Source organism: Colossoma macropomum, unplaced genomic scaffold, assembly GCF_904425465.1.
Source record: "Colossoma macropomum unplaced genomic scaffold, Colossoma_macropomum, whole genome shotgun sequence".
Classification (NCBI taxonomy): Eukaryota; Metazoa; Chordata; class Actinopteri; order Characiformes; family Serrasalmidae; genus Colossoma; species Colossoma macropomum.
Window position 1 is genome coordinate 31,935,663 of NW_023494805.1, and position 26,603 is coordinate 31,962,265.

Sequence of the window (26,603 nt, forward strand, 5' to 3'; positions counted from 1 at the left end):
TGAAATAAAGTGTGGTCTGTTTCCATTAATATTGTTTTCTGTACATTTTTCACCACACAAAACTTCTCAGTGTGAGGCAATATTCGGGGTCCAAGCACTCGCACCCTGCAAATTACTGTGTGGAAAACAATGACATAATTGTTTGAATCTAATGATGGACAAATGTTTGTGTTTCATTGTTTCTCATGTACATACACAGTAAAGAAAGAGAAAATTCAGTGCTATTTAAATGCATTTCGTTTGCATTTAAATACACTTTAAATGCACTTTTTTCCTCAGCTGACTTGGCAAAGAGGCACCAGAATAAATGACTAATGAATAATCAATCATACATTCATTTATTCATTCTCTCAGTCCATTAATCAGTTTCTCAATAACAGGCCTGTCTGTAACACAGAATTTGGTACTTGGCTGGCTAACTATAAGCTCTAGTAGTTTGCTAGCGAGCCTTGTTACACTGACGTGGTCGTGGTGTGTTAGTGTGTGTTGCGCTGGTACGAGTGGATCAGACACAGCAGTGCTGCTGGAGTTTTTAAACACTGTGTCCACTCACTGTCCACTATCAGACGCACATACTTTCTTGGTCCACCTTGTAGATGTAAAGTCAGAGTCCATAGCTCTACTGTTGCTGCACAGTTTGTTCTGTCCTTCATCAGTGGCCACAGGACTCTGTTGGCTGTTTTAGTAGGTGGACTATTCTCAGTCCAGCCATGACACTGCTGGTCTGATCAGAGACAAAATAGTGTAGTAAATGAACTGACCCTTTTTCAGAAGACTAGCAGTCTTATCCAAATGTCTTTTGAAATTGACGTGATCACAAACATGTTTTAATCCATGAAATGTCTAAGTTTGAAATATTCTTAATGACAAAATGTATCAAAAGTACCATGGTGAGTCAAAATGCCTTAAGAAATGGACAGGGGTAATTTTGACCCCCTTTCACGAAGGCTTTGGGTAGTGATACTGAAATGGAATTTTTTTTCTAAGAGCAAGAAATATAGAAATGACATTAGTGAGGCCCAGAAACAAGATGGAATACCTTAATATAAGGGATTAAATGTTTTTATTGATAAATAATCCAAAAATCACATCCTATTGGGTCATACATTATAAATTCTCGGGTTAGTTTTAGTTCGGTTTTAAGCAGTTTATGCGGCCAACCGAGGACTAGTTCACAAATTAGTTTCCACAAATGATGTAAATTCTAGGGGTAGGGCTTAATGGTCAACATTGACCTTTTCTCAGCATCTCAGTAGATCTGTAGCTCATGGCCTCACTAAATATAGAGGCAGAGTTGACTAGCATATGTATCCACATGGCTGCAAAATCAAAAAAGGCAGATAGCAAAGGAAGGTCAATGGTTAAACATTTGGACACGGCCATAGAGTCTGAATTAAGAATCTCTTCCCTCTTTAGTGTCACAAGTTACAGACCAACAAGTACAACATTGCCATCTGCTGGTCAGTGTTTGCTAGTACAGCAACACTGTCAAATGGCGCACAACTCCATCTAGTGGTGCTTTAAGGCTTATTGCCATACTTCTGTGTGTTTCAGATCAGTGAGAACAATGATTTTTACCAGTATGTTCTCTGTTCTCAATGCCCTACATTCTCTTCTTGCTGATATTTGTAGGTTTGATTTTACCATCTCCCCTTGTGGAATATGTAGTGGGCCCAACTAGAGAACATGCTTTCTGTAATAAACCAAGTAAAGAAAGCAGAATTTTAAAACCCCATTTCCAAAAAAGTTGGTACGCTATGCAAAATATAAATAAAAACAAAATTCAACGATGTGCAAATCATTTAAATCCCTATATTTCATTGAAAACAGTACAAAGACAACAAATCAAATGTTGAAACTGAGAAATTTTATTGTTTTTTGAAAAACATGCCCATTTTGAATTTGACGCCAACAACACGTTCCAGAACTGTTGTTTGAACTGTAGTTTCAGCTGCTCAACAGTTCAGAGTCTCCTTTGTCATATTTTTCATTTTATAATGTGCCAAATGTTTTCAGTGGTGACAGGTCTGGACTGCAAACAGGTCAGTTTAGCACCTGGACTCTTTTAATACAGAGCCATGCTGTTGTAATACATGCAGAATGTGGTTTGACATCGTCTTGCCGAAATAATCAAGGCCTTTCATGAAAATACGTCTGGATGGGCAGCATATGTTGCCAAAACATGTATATATCGTTCAGCATTAATGGTGCCTTCACAGATGTGCACGTTACCCATGCCATGTGCAGTAATGCACTGCTATACCATCATGAATACTGGCTTTCGAACTGTGCACTGATAACGAGCTGAGTGGGCTTTAGCCCGGAGGACACAGTGTCCATGATTTCCAAAAAGAATTTCAAATGTTGATTCGTCGGACCACAGGACACTTTTCCACTTCCCCTCAGTCCATTTTAAATGAGCTCAGGCCCAGAGAAGGTGGCGGTGTTTCTGGGATCCTGTTTATATATGCTTCCTTCTTTGCGTTTAAGAGTTTTAATTAGCATTTGTGGATGCAGCGCCGAACTGTTTTCATAGACAGTGTTTTTCAGAAGTGTTTCTGAGCCCATGCAGTGATTACCACTACAGAATCATGTCCGTTTTTAATGTATGGCCCAAAGATCACGGCCAGTTTTTTGGCCTTGTCCCTTGCATGCAGAGATTTCTCTGAATCTTTTAATGATATTATGTACTGTAGATGATGAAAAGCAGAAGTTCTGTGCTGTTGTATGTTGAGAAATGTTATTCTTGAATTGTTGAATAGTGGTGAACCCCTCCTCATCTGAACTTCTGAAAGACTCACCCTCTCAGCGATGCTCATTTTATACCTAATCATGTTACTGACCTGTTGCAAATGAGCCACCAGGTGTTTTTTTAAGCATTACACAACTTTACCAGTCTTTTGTTTCTCAACTTTTTTGGAACGTGTTGTTGGCATCAAATTCAAAATGGCCATATATTATTCAATAAACAATAAAGTTTCTTAGTTTCAACATTTGATATGTTGTCTTTGAAGCAATTTCATTGAAACATAGGGGTGTACATGATTCGCACATCATTGCATTTTGTTTTTATTTACATTTTTCACTGCATCCCAACTTTTTTGGAAATGAGGTTGTATTTGAGAGTGTGTTTAATGTGTGTCTAGCATGTCTTCAGTTTAAAATTAATACTCAGTTTGAACAAGAAAACTGCAGTGAAAGTTAAAAGTAAAAGTATGTATCAACCTCAACATGCAAGTAGGCCCTGTTTCCACACATCTGTGCTGAGAATCATCCGCCACCCATTCTGTGAGTTCAGACCGTGCCTTAAACATGGTGGTGGTAGTATAAGGGAAGACTGAGGGAGGGGGTAGAACTGGACACTTGACAGTGGGTGGGAGGTCTTTCAGTGCTACTGCTCCCAAACTTTGGAACTCTCAGTCTCTTTGTGTTTGCTTTACCCTCTCATCTTTTAAAGTTCAACTTAAAACCGTCCTCTTCACTGCTCACTACTCTTCTTCTTCAAAGTGTTAGGCCTTAGTATGTAATAAGCCTGAGATTTTAAGGGGTTAATGGTCTTGACTACAACACTACTAAACAGAGAAATAAATACTAATGTAACAATTGAATACTTAATTAAATGTTTAAAGAAACAAGCGAAATCTGAAATCTGGGGATATACTGAATTTTTTATTATCTCTAAATAACAAGGCAACACAATTAATATACATTACAAATATCTGTGGTCTTCAGTAAAGTCACTGCCCTCTTCATCTCATGAATCCTTGGAGGTATTCTCAGCAGGACGTTAGCAGGCTGCACTGCTGCTGTTTTGCAAAGAACCTGCATTCATCACAGCACATTTCAGAGTTGCTGTCCTTCTCTATGATCTCCAGAACTTGGATCCGTTTTGGATCCCAAACGCAGTTCTCTGGCAGTCCGCTGCTCACCATACCACATTGGGGTGGTACCCAGGCTGAGTCGTAGCCTGCCTCGTGCCAGCTCTTCTGCAGAGGATGATCTTGCCTGTCGATCTTCATAACTCTGCCCAGTTGTACTCTGAGCCTGAGAATCGCTCGCTTTTGGCCCCTTAGATGTACGGGATATGCACAGGCCTTCTCCATGCTCGAGGTCACATACACCCCCGGGCCCAACATGCCACGTGAGGACGGGATAAAACCCTCGCGCTTGATGCTAAGTGCATTCCCCATGGAGGTACCATGGTACATGATGCACGTCGTCTGATGATTAGGAGCTGATTGGCTCATTCTCCAAAACTGGAAAAAAAAAAATGCAAAGCAAAAATGTCATTTTATATTCGTTACTAAAAAGTGAAATAAAAAAGGTTTAATGTTGACACTAAACAGAGTTAGATCTTATTGTTTGGAAGTAAATGTGCCCCAAAGTCTGAAACTCAGTGTGGAATATTATCATAAGTATTGTCACTACCAAAACACTTAATTTCTGCATTTTTGTTTTGTGTTTTGATTATAAATATCATGATTTTTTGTGTGCAACTGTTCAAAGCTGTATTTACAAGCCAGGTGCTCGCTAGCGTTTTTGAGTTCTGCTCAAAATGAGCTAAATTTGTCACTACCGAAACATATACGTGTACTTTTACAAAGCATAATTAAATATTCACGTTAAATATATTATTTTGGAGTAACTAAAAACAAACTGGATTATATTTAAGTAATGTTAAGTAAAATAAGTACAATCTATATTATAAGTATATGGTCTAAGATTCATTTTTGAAGTCTTATTGTTAAATTAAAAAAAACTTTATTCAAAACATCCTGTCCCATGTTTTCCTGTCACCACCGAAACACAAAGAGTTTTAGTGCATAGGCAGAGCTTATGGCCACATGGTGAGCATGGTGAGCCACATGGTGAGCAGTTAGAGCTCATTGTTTTGAAGTAAATGTGTCCCAAAGTCAAAATCAGTGTGGAACATTAAAAATGATCACTACTGAAACACAATTTCTGTAATTAAGGTTGATTTAGTGTGTGTGCAAGTGCTCAAAGCTGTGTTTGCTATCCATGTGCTCGCTAGTGTTTTTGAGTTCTGCTCAAAATGAGCTAAAATTGTCACTACCGAAACAGTTTGGGTATAAAATTAAGGTATATATGGTCACTCAAAGCTAACAGACTTTAATAATAACTATAAAGGTTTAGGAATTGTTTTTAAACCTTTCCGAGGCCTTCAGTTCAAGCTATCTAAAAGCTTTGCACATCCTTATAGCATCAAAGCTGCATATCTTATTGTGAAATTTCCACTCTCAGGTTTTCATTCATATTAACAGGCCGGAATGGATCATAATACTCAATACATTCAAACCAATGAAGAACAAATAAAGCAAATACGGCAACAGTTATCCATTTTCATTTGAAGTAGTCTCGTGTGCTATGTGTAGTCTTCTCAATCCGTCCTAACTCTCACTCAGCTCTACATTCAAAAGTCTTACCTTTGCTTAGGACGATTAAGAAGCCTCTCAGATTAGTTGTGTTAAACTTTGCGGCTTAATTCCTTTCGCTGTAAATTCATGCGTTTTTCTTTTTTTTTTTGTCTCAGGGTGCTGTGAAGTGAAACGCTCCTCTTTTCTTTAGCCGAGTTATGATGGAACCTCCCCCTTTTGCTGTGAAATTCAGTCTACTTCTGGGAAACGACAGGAAGTTTCACTTCCTTCCTCCCTTCCACACCTGTCAGGCTCCAGTCCTTGCGGGCCAAAACACTGCAGACACTGCAGACACTGCCTATTGACCCCTTAAAATCCCACTTATTACATATTGAGGCTTATTATTCATTATCTACTGTAAGAACTAGATATGTAACCACAAGGCTAGTTTAAGTGGAAAGTACCTAATACACAGACCTGAGTAGTGTCGAGGCACGTGCAAGTGCAACAGTAGTAAATCATGAGAATTAGGGGACAGCAGGGCACAACCTCCCACATTTATTTTTGCAAAATAATTTTAAAAATATTTCAGTTGGAATAATCATATTTTTATACAAGCAACATATACATCTCTGCTACAAATGAAAGCTTAAACTGTGTTTCTCACACCTACCGTTCACGTACAATTCTGCTGAAAATGACTGGAAGTGCCATGTTACAGTTTACCCCATGGTTAGTTTAACACTTGCTAGAAAAGTCTGATGTGCAAACATAGTTAATTCAATATAATTCTATGTTATAAGAAACGAGTATATTTTCCAACCAAACTGCATGATACACCGATCAAGCATAACATTATGACCACCTCCTTGTTTCTACGCTCATTGTCCATGTAAGAGAAATCTATCAGCCTGAGACCACCGATGTCTTTGAAGCTTTTATTCTTGCAGCAAGGGAGCAGTTACACACAGAGTCAAGTCTAGATTGTAATGCTCAAAGCACTTTGGGTCATGCTCTGTCTTATACCTTCGGAGATGTACGTCTCACCCTTACAGAACCTTGGACCGCACCCAGCTTCCGTTATCTGATATATCATATTTCTTCAAGTTAACCCAAAGGTCAAGTTCCACTCGAGTGCATGCAGTGCACTCTGTCTGAACTCCTTTACCTACAGAGTGCTTAGCTTAGAACATCACCATATATGGTAATTCAATCATTAGCATAGAGTATAATACTGATTTTTCTGACAGTCCATTTTATCAGCTCCACTTACTGTATAGGAGCACTTTGTAGTTCTACAGTTACAGACTGTAGTCCATCTGTTTCTCTGTATACTTTGTTAGCCCCCTTTTACCCTGTTCTTCAGTGGTCAGGACCCCCATGGACCCTCACAGACCAGGTACTATTTGGGTGGTGGATCATTCTCAGCACTGCAGTAACACTGACATGGTGGTGGTGTGTTAGTGTGTGTTGTGCTGGTCTGAGTGGATCAGACACAGCAGTGCTGCTGGAGTTTTTAAACACCTCAGTGTCACTGCTGGACTGAGAATAGTCCACCAACCAAAAATATCCAGCCAACAGCGTCCTGTGACCACTGATGAAGGACTGCACTGTGAGCCCGGATAAGTTGAATTTACTTAAAAAATTTGGGGAAACCGGTTGCCCTTAAAAAAATGAAGTAATGTGTAATGAAAACTTGAATTAGAATAATTACGCAACTCGTAAATTCTAATTATTTTAATTTAACGTCTTGAAATTGCAATTTAATTGCATGTCTCATTAGGCAATTGGGATTTTTTTTCTATTTAAGTGACATTAACCAGCTCACTAAACACTGAAGGGTTAACCTTTACTGTGAACCTGGTCACTGACCAACACAAATGCCCACTCATCAGCAAAGAGAACGATAACCTTCACTCTTAGCCAACAACACAATGTCAGGCAGCTGAGTAAAGCATATATAAAAAACATTCGTCTGAGGAAAGGCAGCCTGGGTGGAATGAAAGCACACTGACGGTGAGTAAAACAAAGGGAAAGAAACACTCAATATGCAAATAGATGGAGCCAGGAGCCAATGGGAAAGAAATATACGTTTTATCTAATAAAATCGTGTAACAAACATGTAACTGTATTTCACAGCTTACATAGTTTCACCCAGTTTCACACATTTGTTCAGCAACTTTAATGAGAAAGAAACAATTAAAACCAACAGATATGTCATCATGTTTTGAATGTGGGGTTTCAAAGTTGCCATAGCAACAGACTAAATAGCAATAAGTTAATTCAACTCAAAAATGTCATTTGGGTGTACAAAATCATCAAAAACGTTCCCTTAACTTAAAATTGTTGAGCGATGTGTGGGATACACTGAGTTTTATGTACAACTGACTTAATTTATTTGAGTTAAAACAAAATGCGGGATTACAGTGTAGAGGATGACCAACACAAACTGTGCAGCAGCAGATGAGCTATCGCCTCTGACTTTACAGCCCTGACCTCAACTTCATCAAACACCTTTGGGATGAATTAGAGCAGAGACTGCGAGCCAGGCCTTCTCGTCCAACATCAGTGTCTGACACTGACGCTGGACAAAAGGGCCTGGCTCGCAGTCTCTGCTCTAATTCATCCCAAAGGTGTTCCATGGGGTTGAGGTCAGGGTTCTGTGAGGGCCAGTCAGGTTCTTCCACACCAAACTCACCCAGCCATGCCTTTATGGACCTTGCTTTGTGCACTGGGGCTCAGTCATGCTGGAACAGGAAAGGGCCTTCCCCAAACTGTTCCCACAAAATTAGAAGCATAAAATTGTCCAAAATGCCTTTGTATGCTGAAGCCCCCTGTTTGGCATTGTACACTTTGATCTAAGGCTTGTGTGTAGTTGTTCGGCCATGGAAACTCATTTCGTGAAGCTCACACGAAGCACAGTTCTTTTGCTGATTTTGCTTCCAGAGGCAATTTGGAACACATTAGTGAGTGATCCAACAGAGGATAGGCACTGTGCGCTTCATCCCTCGCCGGCCCCACTCTGTGTGTTTGCGTGGTCTACCGCTTCTGTGGCTAAGCTGTTGTTTCTCCTAGTTGCTTCCATTTCTCTTATTTTAAAATAAGAGGCAGCAGCCTATGAGTGCCATGTTTAAAGTCACTGAGCCCATCAGTACCACCCATTCTACTGCCAGTGTTTGTCTATGGAGATTGCTTGGCTATGTGCTTAATTATATCTGCCTGTTAGCAATGAGTGTGGATGAAACACCTGAACTCAGTAATTAGGAGGGGTGTGCCAATACTTTTGTCAACATAGTGTATATATAGAAACTAAGTGCAGGTGCCTCCAAGCAGATATCTGCCATACCTGTGACTGGAGTAGGCGTGGACTTTCAGCTAATATTACGTTATTAACCCCACTCATGGGGTAAATTGTAACACTGCACTTCCCGTCATTTTCAGCGGAATTGTACATGAACGGTAAGAGCTAGAAACAAAGTTCAACTGTTGCTTGTATAAAAATGATTATTTCAACTTAAATATTTTAAAAATTATTTCACAAAAAAAACAAAATGTGTGAAGTTGTGCCCCGCTCTCCCCCCTACCTCAAGTAAGTCTCTGCACCTAGTGCAAAATATAGCAAATTAGCTATTTAGAGTAGTTTTGGGTGGTATCCAAATAAAAGCATCGTAAGTGACCATTTGTTTTTGTGCTGTTGCGTTCTACTTATTTCAAATATTGTTATTTAAAAAATAATAAAAAAGTGGTTCACATGATCACCAGGTAAAAGAAATAAGTGATCACTGTGCATGATTTTCAAGCCTCAATAAATATCAATCTAATAATCAGTTAAACACTGCTGCTAACTTGGAGACAACTGGTTAACACTAGCTTAGCTAGCATGATAACAGCTCTGCTCACTGCTGAACATGTTCACCTGTGACTAACTAAGGTACCAACATACCTTAGGTACCTACCTAGATAGCTAGCTTGCTCACTGAAAGTGGGTCAGGCGCTAGCATTAATAAATCTATTCATATTATTATACATCATCTTTTGCACAACATTTTAGGCGTCCACTATTTAGGCCTTATTAAGCCTAATCAAGCCAATGTGCTAATTACCTGGCTGCCCATTACATCACTAAGCAGTGATTAGGGTGAATTAAGCATTTCCCACAGCACCTGTAATGCACCCATAGGCCTTACTGAGGCCGAGACTCAGACCAGGAGTAGAGAGGTCAAGACTAAGAAAAACAGTTTGGTTTGAATGCATAAGACATGATAGACGACATAATAACGGATTTGTAAATAATAACTATGACTAAAACTGCATTTTGACATGATGGCTAAATAGTAGTGAGGGCTAACTGTCAATTAATGGCTTAATCAGAGCATTACAAGTGTTCTGTAATATGCTTAATTCACCCTAGGTTACTGCTTAATAATGTAGTAATAAGCTGTCAGTTACTTGTTTATCAATGCTTAATAAGTGCATAATAAGGGTATTATAATGCCGTCTTATATTAAAGTGTTACCAGTGGCATATTTCTTTGCAACACAGCATGAAAACTGATGTGAGAACTGCCATGGTGTCATAGTTCAACCTGTTATTCTCCTCAGAAGGTCCCACAACCTTAGCTGCTTTTTTTAAAAAGCTGCATTCCATTGATTATTACAGCATTGCTCAATAGCTGGTTTTCAGGAACTGAACTTTAAACCCTTAAACAGAAAGTGATAGTAATAAACCCCACCAATGATAGGGCGTAACTGTGAAGTAAGAAAATGCTTCTTCTTTAAAAGAAGATTTAATGTGAAGTTCTCCCTTGGTTGAAAAGAATGAAGCACATCTCTGGAATGCTCAGTGTAGCACTATATATACAGCTTCAGTAGGTTGTTTGTTCTGGGAAGTCCCACACTCTGCTATTTATTACAAGCCACACTCAGCAAAAATGAAACTAAGTTGCAGCTGCATCTGGGAAGGTAACTGTGTTACTTGTGACAGGGGTAAGTATGATTTCCCATTAACAAACTTTTGAGAAACAAACTAACAAACTTTTTTGGTTCTAATTTCATTATTTATTTAAATGTTCTGTGTATAGTAGCCTAAGGAGGCACACACTTGGTCAGTGTGTATAATTAGGTGTGTCAGGCTGAAGAACACTTTTGTGATTGTACTTTGTTACTACACTTACATTTTTGGAGTTGTTGGAATAGAATAGCTGTGCTCTTATTCATTAACATTTCCAAGATAAAAAAAATAGCTTTTTACTCACTACATTTTCATCACCCAGTGTATTTATAACATATCGCTGCGGTCAGAACAAAACCTTGTATCTATATTTTTGCCATTTTCCAGTTTTTGTCAGAATTTGAAAATGCCTGTCGCCCTTTACATTGTATGTAAATTTCACAATGAATGGACCAGAAGAAATGACCCAAAATGACTTGGAAAAACGTCTGGTTCCATTGACTTACATTGAAAGTAAAGTAGGTTATTTCCTTCTCCTGTAAAGTTACCATTTTGGAGATACGAGGTTTTGTTCTGACAGCAGCAATACATAAAATCTAATTGGTGAAGAATAAAACTGCACTTCACAATAAGGAACACATCTTGAAGTGAAGTATCATAAAACACATTTACAATACATCTCGATAAGTGATGTTAAATTCTCTTTTTTAACACTGTTACTCGCTGTTACTGTTAGGCACTTTTCTTTCATGTAATTACTCTGTTAATATGTTTCATGAAAGAAATCACTTATTAAATTTTAAATGAACTTACAAAATTTCAGTCTTCTTTCTTACCGCCTGCTTCAGTCCACTGCTACTCCCATAATCCCTAAGCAGGAGCCCAGAACAACACAGATTTTAAACTTATTACTCACAAACATGTCCAGTTCTGAGGGGATTATTAGTTTGAGGTAAATAACTGATCATCACATTGATTTATCAGTCTACTCAGGCTTTAGCAAGAAAATCAGCTTAACAAACTGTTAATTGTGATCCTCATTAGAATTTGTATAGAGATCATGCTACATGCTACCCACTGATTTTTGAAAGATTGCATAAAAACTGTACTCTGAATCAGCCTTTACAAAATGTAACTGGGACTGTATACAGATACTTAATTTCTGTATTCCCAATGCTTGCATTCCATTACATCCTAACCCTGATTGTTACGTTCCATCATCATATAATATTACATTATGTAATATTTGCATAACAAACCAAATATGCATCCCTGCAGGTTGTAATGTTTAAAGTGTAAAGCCTACTGAATAAGACATTTAGAACTGCCTAATTTTTAGAAATGAGGGTTCTTGAAAGGCTCTTTAGTAAAGGCAATGGTTCTATTTAGTACAATGAGTTCATACTAAACCCTTGAAGAACCATCATTTTTTAACATAGATATGAAATAGAACCATATACAACACATTCTCCATCAATCTGAAGAACCATATCACCATGCAAAGAATCATTTAAGCATGAAACGGTTCTATGTAGAACTCATGGTTGTAAATAGAACCATTGCCTTTACTAAAGAACCCTAAAAGAATAATACATTATAAGTATGTAGCACCGAAAAAGGTTCTTCTATTGTTATGATGTCAAGCTTGTAACAATAGAACTATATAGAACTCTTTTAGGTTCTATATAGAACCATATACAACACATTCTCAATCAGTCTGAAGAACTATATCGCCATGCAAAGAACGCTTTAAGCATGAAATGGTTCTATATGAAACTCATTCTTCCAAATAGAACCATTGCCTTTACTAAAGAAGCCTTGAAGAACCATATTTTTTTAAGTGTTTAGCACCAGAACAGGTTCATCTGTTGTTATGATGTCAAGCTTGTAACAATAGAAGAGCTCTTTTAGGTTCTATATAGAACCATACACAACATATTCTACATCAATCTGAAGAACCATATCACCATGCAAAGAAACATTTAAGCATGAAATCATTCTAAATAGAACCATTGCTTAACTAAAGAACCCTTGAAGAACCACCATTTTTAAGTGTGTAGCACCAAAAAAGGGTTCTTCTATTGTTGCAATGGCAAGCTTTTAACAATAGAAGATCCCTTGTTGGTGCTAAATAGAACAATTTTCAAAAACGATTCTATACAGAACCATATACAACACATTCTCCATCAATCTGAAATACCATATTGCCTTGCAAAGAACCATTTAAGCATGAAATGGTTCTATATAGAACTCATGGTTCTAAATAGAACCATTGCATTTACTAAAGAGCCCTTGAAGAACCATTGTTTTGTGATCTTGAGTGATGTTTTCCTTAAAATAAAGTGTTTTCCAAATTTGTAGCTGCCATTGCTGTAAAACACATGATCAAGCAGAATACATAGCACTCTGACTTAGAAGTGCACTAAAATGTAAGGGTCCTTGAAGGAGTCGTGCGCTGATCAATGAGCTGTAATGCAGTTTACAGACTCTTGGATAAGAGTGAATTAACCTTTATTTTCTAGGATCATGCAAAGCAGAGTGTGAAGAGATGGGAGATCAGCAATATTCTGGACACCGGTATTTCACTATGTACCATGGCACTACAATGGACAAGGCTATGAAAATCCTAAAGGAGGGCTTCATCCCATCCGCTGACGGCATGCTAGGACGTGGCGTCTACTTGAGCCGGAGTTTTGACAAGGCCTCTCGATATCCAATGTACAGACAAGCAGGAGAGAAGCTAGCCGTCCTCAAACTGAGTGTACGAGTGGGAAAAGTGAAGAAGATCGATTATCAAGGCCATCCCCTGCAGAAGACGTGGCACGATCATGGATACGACACAGCTTGGGTCCCTCCTAACTGCGGGATGGTGTCCAGTGGATTGGAGGAGGACTGTGTGTATGAGCCATGGAGGATCAAAGTAGAGGAGATTATAACAAACGACTGATAGCACTAATGTGTTTGTTTTGAATAAGTTGGATGTACAATGTCATGATGACTAACCGATGTGTAACATTGTACCGTTTTGTAATGTTTTGTAATGTTTTGTAATGAAAACAAGTGAATAGGCTTTCAGTTTACTTTTTATATACCAAATAAAATTATATGTGATTATACTTGGCTTATATTGACAAATATTTGGCAATATATTTGTGCTTATACTTTTGATTGCGATATACTTACAAAATAAAATTTTAAAGTATAATTAAGTATTCTCGCCTTAAACATAAAGTTTAAGTATACTTGGCTTGTAGTTTGGGGTGTAATAGCTCAAAGTAAACAGTACACGGGTCAAACTGAACCTGATATTTTATGTCAATTGTACAGAAGTACAACCTGTTTGTGGGCAGCCAGGGACTGATTTCGGACACAAATTCCAATATCAAACTGTATTTTTTGTACTGGAGTGTCAGTTTGAGTTCTTATGTTCTTATATTTTGGTATCATATGCAATATTCGAAAATTCTGATATGTGAAGACAAACTTTCTTAATCTTAAGCATGAATTTTTATGTGCAGTCCATTAGTAATGTCCATATTAGTTAACTTTAAGTCTACTTAAAGTAGAATTAAAGATATATTTCAAGTATAAAGAACAATACCTAAGTAGAAGCATGGTGGTATACTTTAAAGTGCAAAAAATATATATTAGTAGTAAACTAAGTATTATGTTAAATTCTCTTACAAAAAACTTACAAGTATACTTGCAGGGTAAACTAATAGTTTACTGAGAGTATACTTAAAAGTGTATTTTCATAAACTAAAAAGTGGGATGGAAATGTATAACTACTACACTAACAGTACTATTATAACAGTATTATAACAGTATTATAACAGTACTTTTCACTTTTAGTGTAGTACTCAAAGTTTACTACTTTTACACCTAAAGTATACTTTCATAAACTAAAAAAGTGGGCAAATTTAGTCCAAAGAAGTATTGAAATAGTACTAACTAGTAACTGCTTATTCACCCTTTAACCCTGAAGGTTGGTGTGCAGACTGCTGGTCACATAGCAATGCAGACAACAATCTCACCTAGCTAGTAGCTAACGAAAAGTCAAAGAGAAAGATTTAAGATGAACATGATGATTTGCAGATGAACTGACTTATTTCCATTTATAATCACTCCAGCTGGTTTCCTGATACGTTTAATCTGCAACGAGAAACTGTCAAACACTAAAAAGTTGCAAAGATGAAGTCAGTTTCTCATTCACCAGCTTCTTGTTCAAGGTGAAATGGGAAAATTAGAACAAGGAGCCGCAATGGAGAAGCTGAAATTCAGCCTCGTAAAAAGTAGAGTAACACTTTACAATAAACTGTTCTACTTTCGCGGAAAAGTTTCCTGCTGGAGATGCAAGAAAAGTGTCTATAGCTGAGCTAAAGCTTAAAGCAGAGCAAAGTAAGTCTGTGTTTCCATTTATATTTTTTAGCCTACACTAGTACATTTCCACATACTGAGACATATTTACAGCCAAGATGGTAAAATGGACATAAAATGTTGTGGCTCCCAAAGGTGGTTTGATTTTTGTTGAAAGGAAAAAATGGCTTTTCAATATTTGGGTTGCCAACCTCTGTTCTAGATTATCTCCTCTGGGGTGTATGCTTGAATCTTGTGCCTAATCTTGTTACTGTGCTTTATCATATTCCCTATTGCTGAATGTGGTTCTAATCTGACTGGGAACTACCTGTTAAACGAGTTCTAGTAAGATAAGTTGGACCAACATAACTTAAATCAACACTAGTAAATCAAGTTCAATAAACTTTAATGAATTGAGATGGAAATATTATAGCAGAATAAGTTTGGTTAATTTAAAAATGTTGGATCGACAAAATGACCTAATTTTGAAAAAAATCCATTTAATTGTGTGGAAAGTTTCCATAATTCAATTGAGTCGATTTACAGTTTTAGGAAAAACCTGACTTGTAAACCTTTGGTAATGTTTTTTTTTTTTTTCCCAGTCCCCCTTCTAGTTAGTGTGATGTACAAACTCCAAAGTACTAGATAATTACTTTGGGTAACATGATGGTAAGCTCCAAGACAATGATATGCATTGAAATGCTGAACAGGTAGGTAATACCTGGTGAGTATACTGTAGTTCTGGGTAGTTATTAGATATTTGTGCTAATGTTGTGGTCTAGACCGCTAGGTCCTAGTCCAAGTCAAGACCGAGACCAGGAGTGGCCGAGACCAAGACAAGATCAAGACCGGATTCCGATGTTTTTCAGAAAATAAAACTTTAAAAAAATTAAATTTGTTTGTAGTTAGTTGTCTGTTTATTGATTATACACTATATATCCAAACTCACACACACACACACACATACACACACACACACACACAATATCTAAGCCACTTATCCTTCTGGGTCACGGGGGAGTGCTGGAGTCTATCCCAGCATTCATTGGACGAAAGACAGGAAATACCCTAGACATGTCACCAGTCCATCACAGGGCAGACAGACAGACATAAACATTCACACACACACTCACACCTAGGGGCAATTTAGCGTGTCCAACTGGCCTGACTGCATGTCTTTGTACTGTGGGAGGAAACCCATGCAGACAAGGGAAGAACATGCAGACTCCACAAAGAAAGGACCCTGGTCGCCCGACTGGGGAATCGAACCCAGGCCCTTCTTGCTGTGAGGTGATATTATGTATAATAATAATACATATACTGCGTATTACAGCAACAATGACTGTTGTAGGGAGAAGTTAATGATATTACACGCCCACATAAAATAGCTAAAATAGCTAAAAATATAGCAGACAATCACCAAAGATTAACTACAATTAATGATATTCTATCAACAAATTTGTAAACCATGCAATATGAACAGTAAACTACAGCTCTCAGTAACATAACTATTCTTTTGATGCTAGTAGTTTCTGATAAGGAGTTCCACCTTAAATGGTGCCTGAGTGCCTCAGTGGCCTGAGGAGCCAGAATGTAACTGCTGCAACATTTAAGGTGGAGCGGGGAAATTTGAACAAGAAGCTTTAGTTCAAATTCAAGAGGCTTTATTGTCATTTTGGCTATATGCAAGTACAAAGTGAAACAAAACAACATTCCTCCAGCACCATGGTGCAACACAGAAGTGTGAGACAATACAATATACACAGTGCAGACAGTACAGTACAATATTAAATATGAAAAACTTACAATATATACAAAACAGAACACAGGCAGTACATGGTACTGAGAGTACGTGGAGTTCTGCAAAGCAGGAGGTGACATATTATGACATATTAGCAGATTAGCAGATAGCTTAGATACCTACAGGTTTATGTAGAGCTCTATCTATAAATGCACTGTACAGTAGGACATTTCGGCAAGGCAACAGTACCTGCACGTGCGTAACAGCGACACAGCTGAAGAGAGTTTAGTACATAGAGAAAGGACTATTTTATTCTGTTTATTCTGCTTTCATTAACATTTAATAATAATTCAGCTCAGTTTCCTCAGATGGAGGCATCAGACTCCGCTGGTCTCTACAAAAAGTCCACCTCACCTTGAGGCTGAGACAAGACTGAGTCCTAGTGAGGTCAAGACTGAAATGAGACCAAGACTGCTCATTTATAGTCTTAAGACTGATCTCGAGACCGAGACTGGACTCAAGTACTACAACACTAATCAGTGCCACCAAAAATCAATCCTTATACTCTCACTCTCAGAGTCTTCTCCCATGTCTCCCATAGCTGTTGGGGACAGAAGTGATTATACCCTATAAACATTTACCTGTGTGGGTCTGCAGAACATACACCAGAAGCCTGTTATAGTGTGATATAATGAAAAACAACATTCATGTTTACAATGATCTTATGAACAGATATTATATGTTATGGACCCTGACATACCCTAACAAACCTGAAACTATGAAGTTTTTGTAACATCCTGCCTTGCCCTGCACTCATCTTTCTTTGTTTCTGTCTGCCTTTGTTAACCTTCCCTTGTGTGTCTTGCTATGTGCTTTTGTTGTTGTTTTGGTCTGTGTCTCTTGCCCCATCCTGCCTCCTTGTCATCTGTCTCACCTGTGTGTAGTCTGTAGAACCTCTCATTAGCCCCAGGTGTTTCTCATTTGTTTCCTGTGTGTTTATACCACTGGTTGTTTGTCTTGTGTTTGTTTAGGGTTTTGTTTCTCAGGCCTTGTTTTGTGGTTTTGTCTGTTGTATATTGGTTTTCTTCATGTTTCTTAGCCTACGCTCAGACTGCATGCAAATTGTTTTTGTTTCACAAATCAGAACTTTTGAGATTTGTGTTTGCACTGTTTTTTGAATTTGTGTGTCCAGACATCACCAACCTATCTGCATGGGTTGCTGTGGCAAACGACATAGGATTTGACACTGTTGCTGTTTTTCACATTGCAAATGATGCAAAAGACACTGTGAAGTCCAATTTGAGTGAACAAAGTGTCCAGGCTGAGACGCGTCTGAAAAAATCCATTTGGAATCAAATTTCAAACCACCTCCAAATGTGGTTTGGATCCGATTTGCAAAAATCGGATTTCATGTGTTTTTTTGCTGTCCAGACTATCAAAAATCAATCCGGATACAGTCTGAATATGGCAGAAACCAGATTTGGGCTGTCAGTCTGAACAAGCGTTATATAATCATTGTAACTGCTTATAGGCAATTTTGCAAGCTTATGTCAGGCATTATAAGGTGTTATATATGCCATAAACTCTCAGAAATAAAGGAATGAAACTATCACTAAGGGCAGTACCCCTCTTGTCACTGCGGTGGTACCCTCAAGGGTACATCTCAGTACCTTTCTTTCACTTTTCTTTTCTGTGAAAAAACAGCAGATCATTAGACAAAAATGTTGAATAACTGGTCATCTTAGTTTCATGAAAAGGTATGCTTATGCAATTCACAGCAGAATATCACTGACTTTTCTAGTACTTCCATAGAAGGAAGAAAGAAAGAAGAAAACATATTACGTGTGTTCCGGCAGCTCTGCACTGTTTTCTTCATTAGTTATTAAGGAAATGAATGGCCTGTCACTGTCTCTGACATCACTGTCCAATAGACAACTGGTACATATTTTTCATAAATATCTAACATATGAATAATGTTGGTTTAAAATGTTAATTCTACACTCTCAGAAATAAAGGTATGAAACTGTCACTGGGGCAGTTCCCCTCTTGTCACTGGGGTGGGACCCTCAAGGGTACATCTCAGTACCTTTAGTCAGGGAACATAATTGTACCATAATCCATTGAAATTATATTTTCTAAGCTGTACTGACTCCACACACCCCGTCTCGTCTCCAGGCTTTTTATTTTACAGTTCTGTTTTAAATCATTAGGTTATGAAAAGATACAAATTTGTACTTTTCCACTGGGAAAAATTTGGTGAACTTGGTGCACGGTTGGACCTTAAAACCACTGTTATACCTTTGAGGGCACATTTACGTTGTTGGTACCTCGGTGGACAAAAAATGTACCTGCACAGAACCTTTATTTATAACAGTATAATGAGTCCAGGACAATCTGGCCCAGCAACACAGAAAATATTGAATTGTCATAGTTTTGTGATGTAATATAAATTAACGGACAAAAAGAGATTCGAACATGTGTAATTTGCCCTAATACGCTGTGCAGAATGTGAATAAAAATAGAATGCAATGATATGCAGATCATGTAAACCATATTTTTAAAGTAAAATACTACGAAGACAACATTTCAGATGTTGAAACTGAAAAATTTGATTGTTTTTGGAAAAATATATGACCATTTTGAATTTGATGCCGAAAACACATTCCAAAAAAGTTGGGACGGGGGAGTGTTTACCACTGTGTTTCGTCACCCCTTCATTTATCAACACTCTGTAAGAGTTTGGGAACTGAGGAGACCGACTGCTGTAGTTTTGAAAGAGAAATGTTTCCCATTCTTTTTTGATACATGATTTCAGCTGCTCAACAGTCCGGGGTCTCTTTTGTCATATTTTTCATTTCATAATGCCCCAAATGTTTTCAGCGGAGACAGATCTGGACTGCAGGCAGGTCAGTTTATCACCTGGACACTTTTAATATGGAGCAATACTGTTGTAATACATGCAAATTATGGTTTGACATTGTCAATCAAGGCCTTCCCTGAAAAAAGAGTGGAGGGCAGCATATGTTGCCAAAACATGTATATATCGTTCAGCATTAATGGTGCCTTCACAGATGTGCACGTCACCCATGCCTTGTGCAGTAATGCACTCATATACCATCATGAATACTGGCTTTTGAACTGTACACTGATAACAAGGTGAGTGGTCTTTAGCCTGGAGGACACAGTGTCCATGATTTCCAAAAAGAATTTCAAATGTTGATTCGTCGGGCCACAGGACACTTTTCCACTTCCCCTCAGTCCATTTTAAATGAGCTCAGGCCCAGAGAAGGTGGCAGTGTTTCTGGATCCTGTTTATATACGATTTCTTGTTGGTGTTTTAGAGTTTAAACTTGCATTTGTAGATGCAGCAAGGAACTGTGTTTACAGCCAGTGGGTTTTAGAAGTATTCCTGAGCTCATGCAAGGATTTCCACTACCGAATGATGTCTGTTTTTAAGGCAGTGCTGTCTGAGGGCCCAAAGATCATGGCCGGCAAATACTGTTTTTTGGCCTTGTCCCTTGCATACAGAGATTCCTCCAGATTCTCTGAATCTTTTAATAATATTATGTACCGTAGATGATCAAAAGCAAACGTTCTTTGCTATTTTATGTTGAGAAACGTTATTCTTGAATTGTTGCATTTGCTTATGCAGTCTTTCAGAGTGGTGAACTCCTCCTCATCTTTACTTCTGAAAGACTCAGCCTCTCTAGGATGGTTTTTATACCCAATCATGTTACTGATCTGTTGCCAATTAACTACCAGGTGTTTTTTTTTTTTTTGCATTACACAACTTTACCAGCCTTTTGTTGCCCCCTGTGCCAACTTTTTGGAATGTGTTCCAAATTCAAAATGGGCAAATATTTTTCAAAAAACAATGAAATTTCTAAGCTTCAACATTTGATATGTTATCTTTGTACTATTCAATTAAATTAAATATAATATAATTAAATATAGGGTTTAAAGGATTTGCTCATCATCAACACCTTAATTTTCTTCTCACGGAACAAACCTTTTGCAGAATGTTTCGGAATGCTGTCCTGCTGGAAAGTCGACCCATGTCTCGTCCTCACTGTTTTGTGAATGGCAACAGATTCTTCTAAAGAATTTCCCGGTACATGGCTCCACTCGTCTGCCCTTGGATAATATGGATTCCACAAGTACCCATGAGAAGATAAACAGCCACACATAATGATGCTTCCACCTCCAAACCTCACTGTAGACATGGTGTTTTTAGGGTCATATAAGAGCCATTTCTCGTCCATACATGGCATGTTGTATCGTTGCTGAAAAGTTAGATTTTTGTCTCGTCTAACAAACTACATTCTCCTAGTATTCTACAGGCTTCTCCAGATGTTCTGCAGCAAACTTCAAATGAGCTTCACCATGCCAACATGCAGTAACCGAGTCTTCTGGGGTGATTGAGAATGGAGACCATGGCAGTGGAGTACACTGTGGACTGTTGGGTTTCAAAGCTTTCAAAGCTTTCTCAAGCATGTGAAGCCCACCACATGCTACTCACTGCTGTAGTTCGTTTCAATAAATTGCTTGGTTTCACTTAAAAAGTTAGTAAGTTTCTATCTATCTATCTATCTATCTATCTATCTATCTATCTATACAGGGAGATTCACTTGAAAGAGGCCCCGAATATTCTGTTGTATCTCCCGTTAGGATGAAGCAATCTGAACCAAAAAAAATACGCTACATACCTTGACGTGTGTATAATCTATTGTATTACATGCGATGCTGGAAGTGATCTCCGTTTTCTCTCAGACACATGAAGGGGTACGTGGGTATGCACCTGGAAGTTGCAAACAGAGGTTAAACGTTGCGACGGCTGTCTAGCGCCTACCTCACCACTCCAATGCAGGGGCATCCCAGCTTGTTTGACGCTCCATATACTGAGGATCACATTGCACATTGTTCTGTTCAGATTGCTTCGTCCTAGTGAGAGTTATTATACAATATTCGGGGTCTCTTTCGAGTGAATCTTCCTGTATATACACACACATATATATGTTAACATATATCGCTGTTGTCAGAACAAAACCTCTTATCTCCCAAAATGGTAACTTTACAGGAGAAGGAAAAAACATACTTTACTTTTAATGTAAGTCAATGGAACCAGACATTTTCCAAGTAATTTTGGGCCATTTCTTTTGGTCCATTCATCATGAAATTTTGACACAAGGTGAAATGTGAAAACAAAAACTGAAAAATGACAAAAGCGGAGATACGAGGTTTTGTTCCGTCGGGAGCAAATATATGTTGTTTTATATATATATATATATATATATATATATATAGTGTGCAAAATGTACTCCTCATTCAGTACATCAGAGACTTCAGTCTGAGGCACTAGGATAGTTTTACTTTTACTTTCTTTGTATTTTCTAAGGAAAGTTAACAGTACATCCAAGAAATGCAGATCATCTTCCAAAAATGTTAAACGACTGGTTGTCTTAGTTCTACTGAAGCGTGAACGCAAGAAGGTGTTATTGACACAAGTTACCACTGAATGGGGCTGAGACCAATATATAAAGCAAACCTGCAACCTAAAGGAAGCTGTGCTTCTTCTGCAGGTGATCTGTTTTCCTGAAGGTAAGGTAAAGGACTCCTTCTCTCAGCTGTTTCTTTATACATCAGAAATGCTTTGGAAAGAGTGTTGATTGTGTTGGGCAGTCATTTATAATTGATCTGCTTTTCTTATTACATTTAGTTGATTTTGTGAAAACAAGTTAACAAGTCTTCTATAGAGAATGCACTACTGCACTTGTTGAATTTAACATATTAGAATAAAAACATAAGATTAGGTTTGTGCACAAGTTATGGCATATTTTATTTTTTGTTTTATGTTTTTATTTTCCAACATTTAAATAAATAAATATAAATAGCAAATAAATATAAATTGTGCACTGAAATTTGCAGACAAAAATCATGTTTATTCCTTATTTTCAATTAGAAAACCAATAATACACATAATAATACACATACAACTTTTTTTTTATTTCTAAGAAAAATAGCTATAAAATAATTGAAAAAGTAAAATTCTGCATTTTTTTTTAATATTTTTTACTTTTTTACTTTGACAAATCTGCTTAGACGATATCTGCTTCTACAGTATGAGATGCAATTGTACACATAGGCCATAGGGTAAAAGAGAGGTTTGGTATTTGTGAAGTATTAGTGTTTAACAACTGTCATTCATATTAGAGGATCATTCTGATGTACAGTACTGTGCAAAAGGTGCCGAGCCATGTTTTTTTTTTAATGTGCAAAATGGTTTTTTTTTCATATATAATATAAAGGTATATGGCTGTATAAGGCTAAGAAAGGGGAAATGTAATCTGTAGTCTAATACAGATAATACCCTTTGGCTAGATGTGTCAGTCTCACTATCTCACTTTCTGTTTTGTGTTTTTTTTAGATTCACTGATCTAAGTCATCTGATCAGACTGCAGCAGGTGGAGGACACTTTCAGGAAAAAAAGATACCAAACGGTCACTGTGGTGGTATCCTCAAGAGTAAGTCCTCAATGCGTTTAGTTAAGGAACATAATTATACAACATTCCATTGTATGGAACTGACTCCATTCGCCTGTCTTGACTCCAGGCTTTTTATTTTTCTATTTTTAAAACACTCACTTATGAATTAAGGTACACAACAGGACCTTAAGACCATTGTTGTATATATGAAGTATATACATTTTGGATTGTAAATAAAATGGCTATATTTGCATTGTGGAGTTTGTATGTTCTCCCCGTGTCTGCGTGGGTTTCCTCCGGGTACTCCGGTTTCCTCCCACATTCCAAAAACATGCAGTCAGGCTGATTGGACATGCTGAAATTGCCCCTAGGTGTGAGTGTGTGAATGTGTATGTCTGTCTGTCTGCCCTGTGATGGGCTGGCAACCTGTCCAGGGTGTATCCTGCCTTCTGCCCAATGACAGCTGGGATAGGCTCCAGCATCCCACCGCGACCCAGAAGGATAAGCGGTTTAGATGATGTATGTATGTATGTATGTATTTGCATTGTAGACATCACACCTCCTGGTTCCTATCACCACCACTGTAAAGAAATCAGTCTGTAAGTTTTTCTACAATGATCCATTTCACATCAAACCACTCTGAAGGACTTCATTTACATTTGAACAATAAAATGATGCTGAATTTTTAAAAAATTGCTCCCATATGTAAAGGAATTTTCCATATGAAGAATTTCATTTGAAAATGCTGTATGTCCAATTTAGCATACAATACGTTTTTGAAAAGAATAACAACAAGCATATAACGTCAAACTTTTTTTATTCCTCTAATAAAAGTTGGATTAATCATAATGTGGCATTAATATTCCCTGTATGTGTGAAGCCCACCCCCAACAATGTATATCATGGAAAAAAGACAGTTTTTCAAAGTGGTCTATATTGTGTTTTGCCATGAAAGTTGTTTTTCAAAATATGTATGCAAGTTTGTAATACACTATCATTTATGTTTCACATATGTAAATAATAAAAACTGACACTATTACATAGTACTATTACATTTACATATGTGCACATATTTTAATATATTGACCCAAATGGGATATATTAACATATATATATATATATAGCACAGTGAAATATATTTAGCACATACATTTTAAAACATCACATATATTGCACATATATTTTTAAAGTTTCTTAAGTGGGTATGGGAAGCTCTACCCCCAGTGCTACAATATCCAGAGATGGGCTACTCAAGGCTGCATAAGTTAATTTTTCCAATAATCTTTGCAAATAACAGATAATTACTGTACAATCTAACATTACAGTAATCTTCTGTATTTTGACAATACTGCAGGATTCCTGCTGTAAATGTACAGTTCATTGGAACTTTCATGGTGTAAAGCAAATTCAGGATTATTTTATGTCTTGTTTTCTGTGCTATTTTATGATATTAACTTCTTGTCTCTTCATCCACATGCAGATATGTGCAGGAACTACCACATTGGACTGACCCCATGCCCTGTCTACCCAGGTCAGAGGGTATATACCATGTTTCATGGCACCACCATGTCTGCTGCAGTAAAGATCAAGCGCTACGGTTTCAGGCGCTCCACAGGCGGCATGTTAGGTGCTGGTGTCTACGTGTCACGGAGCTTTCATAAAGCCAGCCACTACCCTCTGTACAAACCACCTGGGCAAAGACTGGCTGTCCTCAAGCTGAGTGTACGTGTGGGTAAAGTGAAGAAAATCAACAGGCAGGGACACCCCTTACAGAAAACCTGGCACTGTAACGGTTATGACACAGCCTGGGTCCCACCTAACTGCGGCATGGTCCCCAGCGGACTGGAAGAGGACTGTGTTTGGGATCCCAGTCGAATTAGAGTGCTGGAAATTATCCCAAGATAAGAACAATATCTTTATAGTGTGATGTTATTACACAGAATGTAATACTGAAGTCAGTAGTGCAGGCTGTGACTGTAACCTGGAGCTGTTCAATCAGTAGACAATTGTTTCTGTAAAAACAGTTTCTCTGATTTGTAATCAGTGTAAATAAAGATTAAAATGTTTGACTTCATGACATGAATAAAAATGTAGGTAATTTTTGTGCAGATAAACTCATTCTGATTGCTTGAACATGAACATGAACATTCATATTTAGTTTGTGATTACTGTAAGTGTCTGAGGGGCTTTTGAGCCTAAAACTAGAGGTTAATAAATTTTTTGTCATTTTTTGTCATTTTGTCATTTGTTATGCAGTGTTGTGTAGTGTAGCAGTCTCTTTTGTTCATATTTTCACTCATCAGTGTTCCTTCACTACAATACCCAGCATGCATCATGCAAATACATCATACAACTGTTGGGAATCCCTCTGGTGTCAACCAATCCTGCTAGCTTAGCCACTGGTCTATAGGCTAATAAACACAACCAAGCAAGCATTAGAGTCAGTTGTTAAACAAAATGACAAAGTAAACAGCGATTCTATCTTTGTTCAACACAAAATGGACACCAGAGACACGTTTTCTACCCTTTCAGCCAAAGAAAAGGTGCCAAACTGGCCAAACTGAGGTAAATTATCTGGATAGTTAACTATCTTGCTAGCTTTAGCTTTTAGCTTGTTGTCTTCCACATCTGACAAGCCACCTCTGTTTTTTGAGTAATCCATTGTAATGGTTATTTAAAGACAGCTATTACAGGCTTTTGGTTTTCCAAAAAGACAAAGAAAATGAAGAAAAATAAAATACAGCGTGTCCCAAAAAAATTGACATCATTTGGTAGTCTAAAAACAGCCAATTCTCCCTCAAATGATCTCAAATTTTAATTGCAGTGTGTATTTTCGAGACAATTCAATAAAAATGCACCAACTGGAAAGCAGATTTGAACATGCACAAAAAATTCAAAGAGGAAGGCTGTCTGTGCAGGGCAAAGGGGTCTGGATGACCACCAGTATCAGAAGATATTACATTTGTGAAGCTGTGAATTGGGTTATAAAATCTACATCCCTCTGAATTTCTTGTTCAAATTTTGATAAATAAATCTTGTACTGTTCAACATGAAGCCTATTTAATTTTGTTTGCCAGGACATGTAGTTACTCAAATATTCACATCTCAAATGATGTCAATATTTTTGGGACACCCTGTATATTTTTTTGAGGGGTCCAACACGCATGCAAAGTATATATTTCAAAGATTTTTAGTAAAATCTTTGAATAAAATTTACTGTATTCCATATAGTACTTTGCCACTTTTTGCTTTTCTGTAGTTATTGCAGAGCCATATAAGCTGCAATGATTGGTTGGAGTCTGCCTAGTAACCAAAATGCATTTCAATTGAACATATTGTGCCCAATACTGTTAAAGAAGTAAGAAAAAATCTTACATCTGTGTCATCAGTTTGTATCTTTAGTATTCCGCACACTAACCTAACTTCCAAAACTTAAAGGATAGTTTGAACCTAAGTAGTGTAAACTAAGGACTTTACGCACAAACTTCAGTATAAACTTACGCAAAAGCCAGTCCAGAGCAGTGATGTGGGGGTTTTGCTTTGCATGCCTGCCCAGTCTATGAGCAGTGATTTTTCTTGGTCTTCCAAATCTTGTCTTGACTTTAGCAAGTATAAACTTATGCAAACCTGATGCAATCCAGTCCTGGCGAAGAGGACGCCAACTTCTTCAGCCCAACTTCAGTCCATTTTCTATTATTT

General features: G+C 37.6%; 1 protein-coding gene across 1 annotated transcript; it reads left to right on the top strand.

Moving 5' to 3' along the window:
* The first annotated feature begins 10,117 nt into the window (after nt 1–10,117).
* LOC118825407 lies at nt 10,118–24,989 on the top strand. Its single transcript, XM_036595993.1, has 6 exons — nt 10,118–10,360; nt 12,848–13,271; nt 17,024–17,038; nt 22,847–22,943; nt 23,455–23,503; nt 24,385–24,989. Exons 1-6 carry the CDS (start codon nt 10,306–10,308, stop codon nt 24,807–24,809), a joined length of 1,065 nt encoding a protein of 354 aa, XP_036451886.1. The 5' UTR covers nt 10,118–10,305; the 3' UTR covers nt 24,810–24,989.
* The last annotated feature ends 1,614 nt before the right edge of the window (nt 24,990–26,603 follow it).

Excerpts from the sequence above, each read along its gene's own strand:
- LOC118825407 (XM_036595993.1), top strand. The coding sequence starts at position 10,306 with ATGAAACTAAGTTGCAGCTGCATCTGGGAAGGTAACTGTGTTACTTGT. Across the intron at positions 10,361-12,847 it reads CTGTGTTACTTGTGACAGGG|GATCATGCAAAGCAGAGTGT; the intron begins GTAAGTATGATT and ends TTTATTTTCTAG. Across the intron at positions 23,504-24,384 it reads CACTGTAAAGAAATCAGTCT|ATATGTGCAGGAACTACCAC; the intron begins GTAAGTTTTTCT and ends ATCCACATGCAG.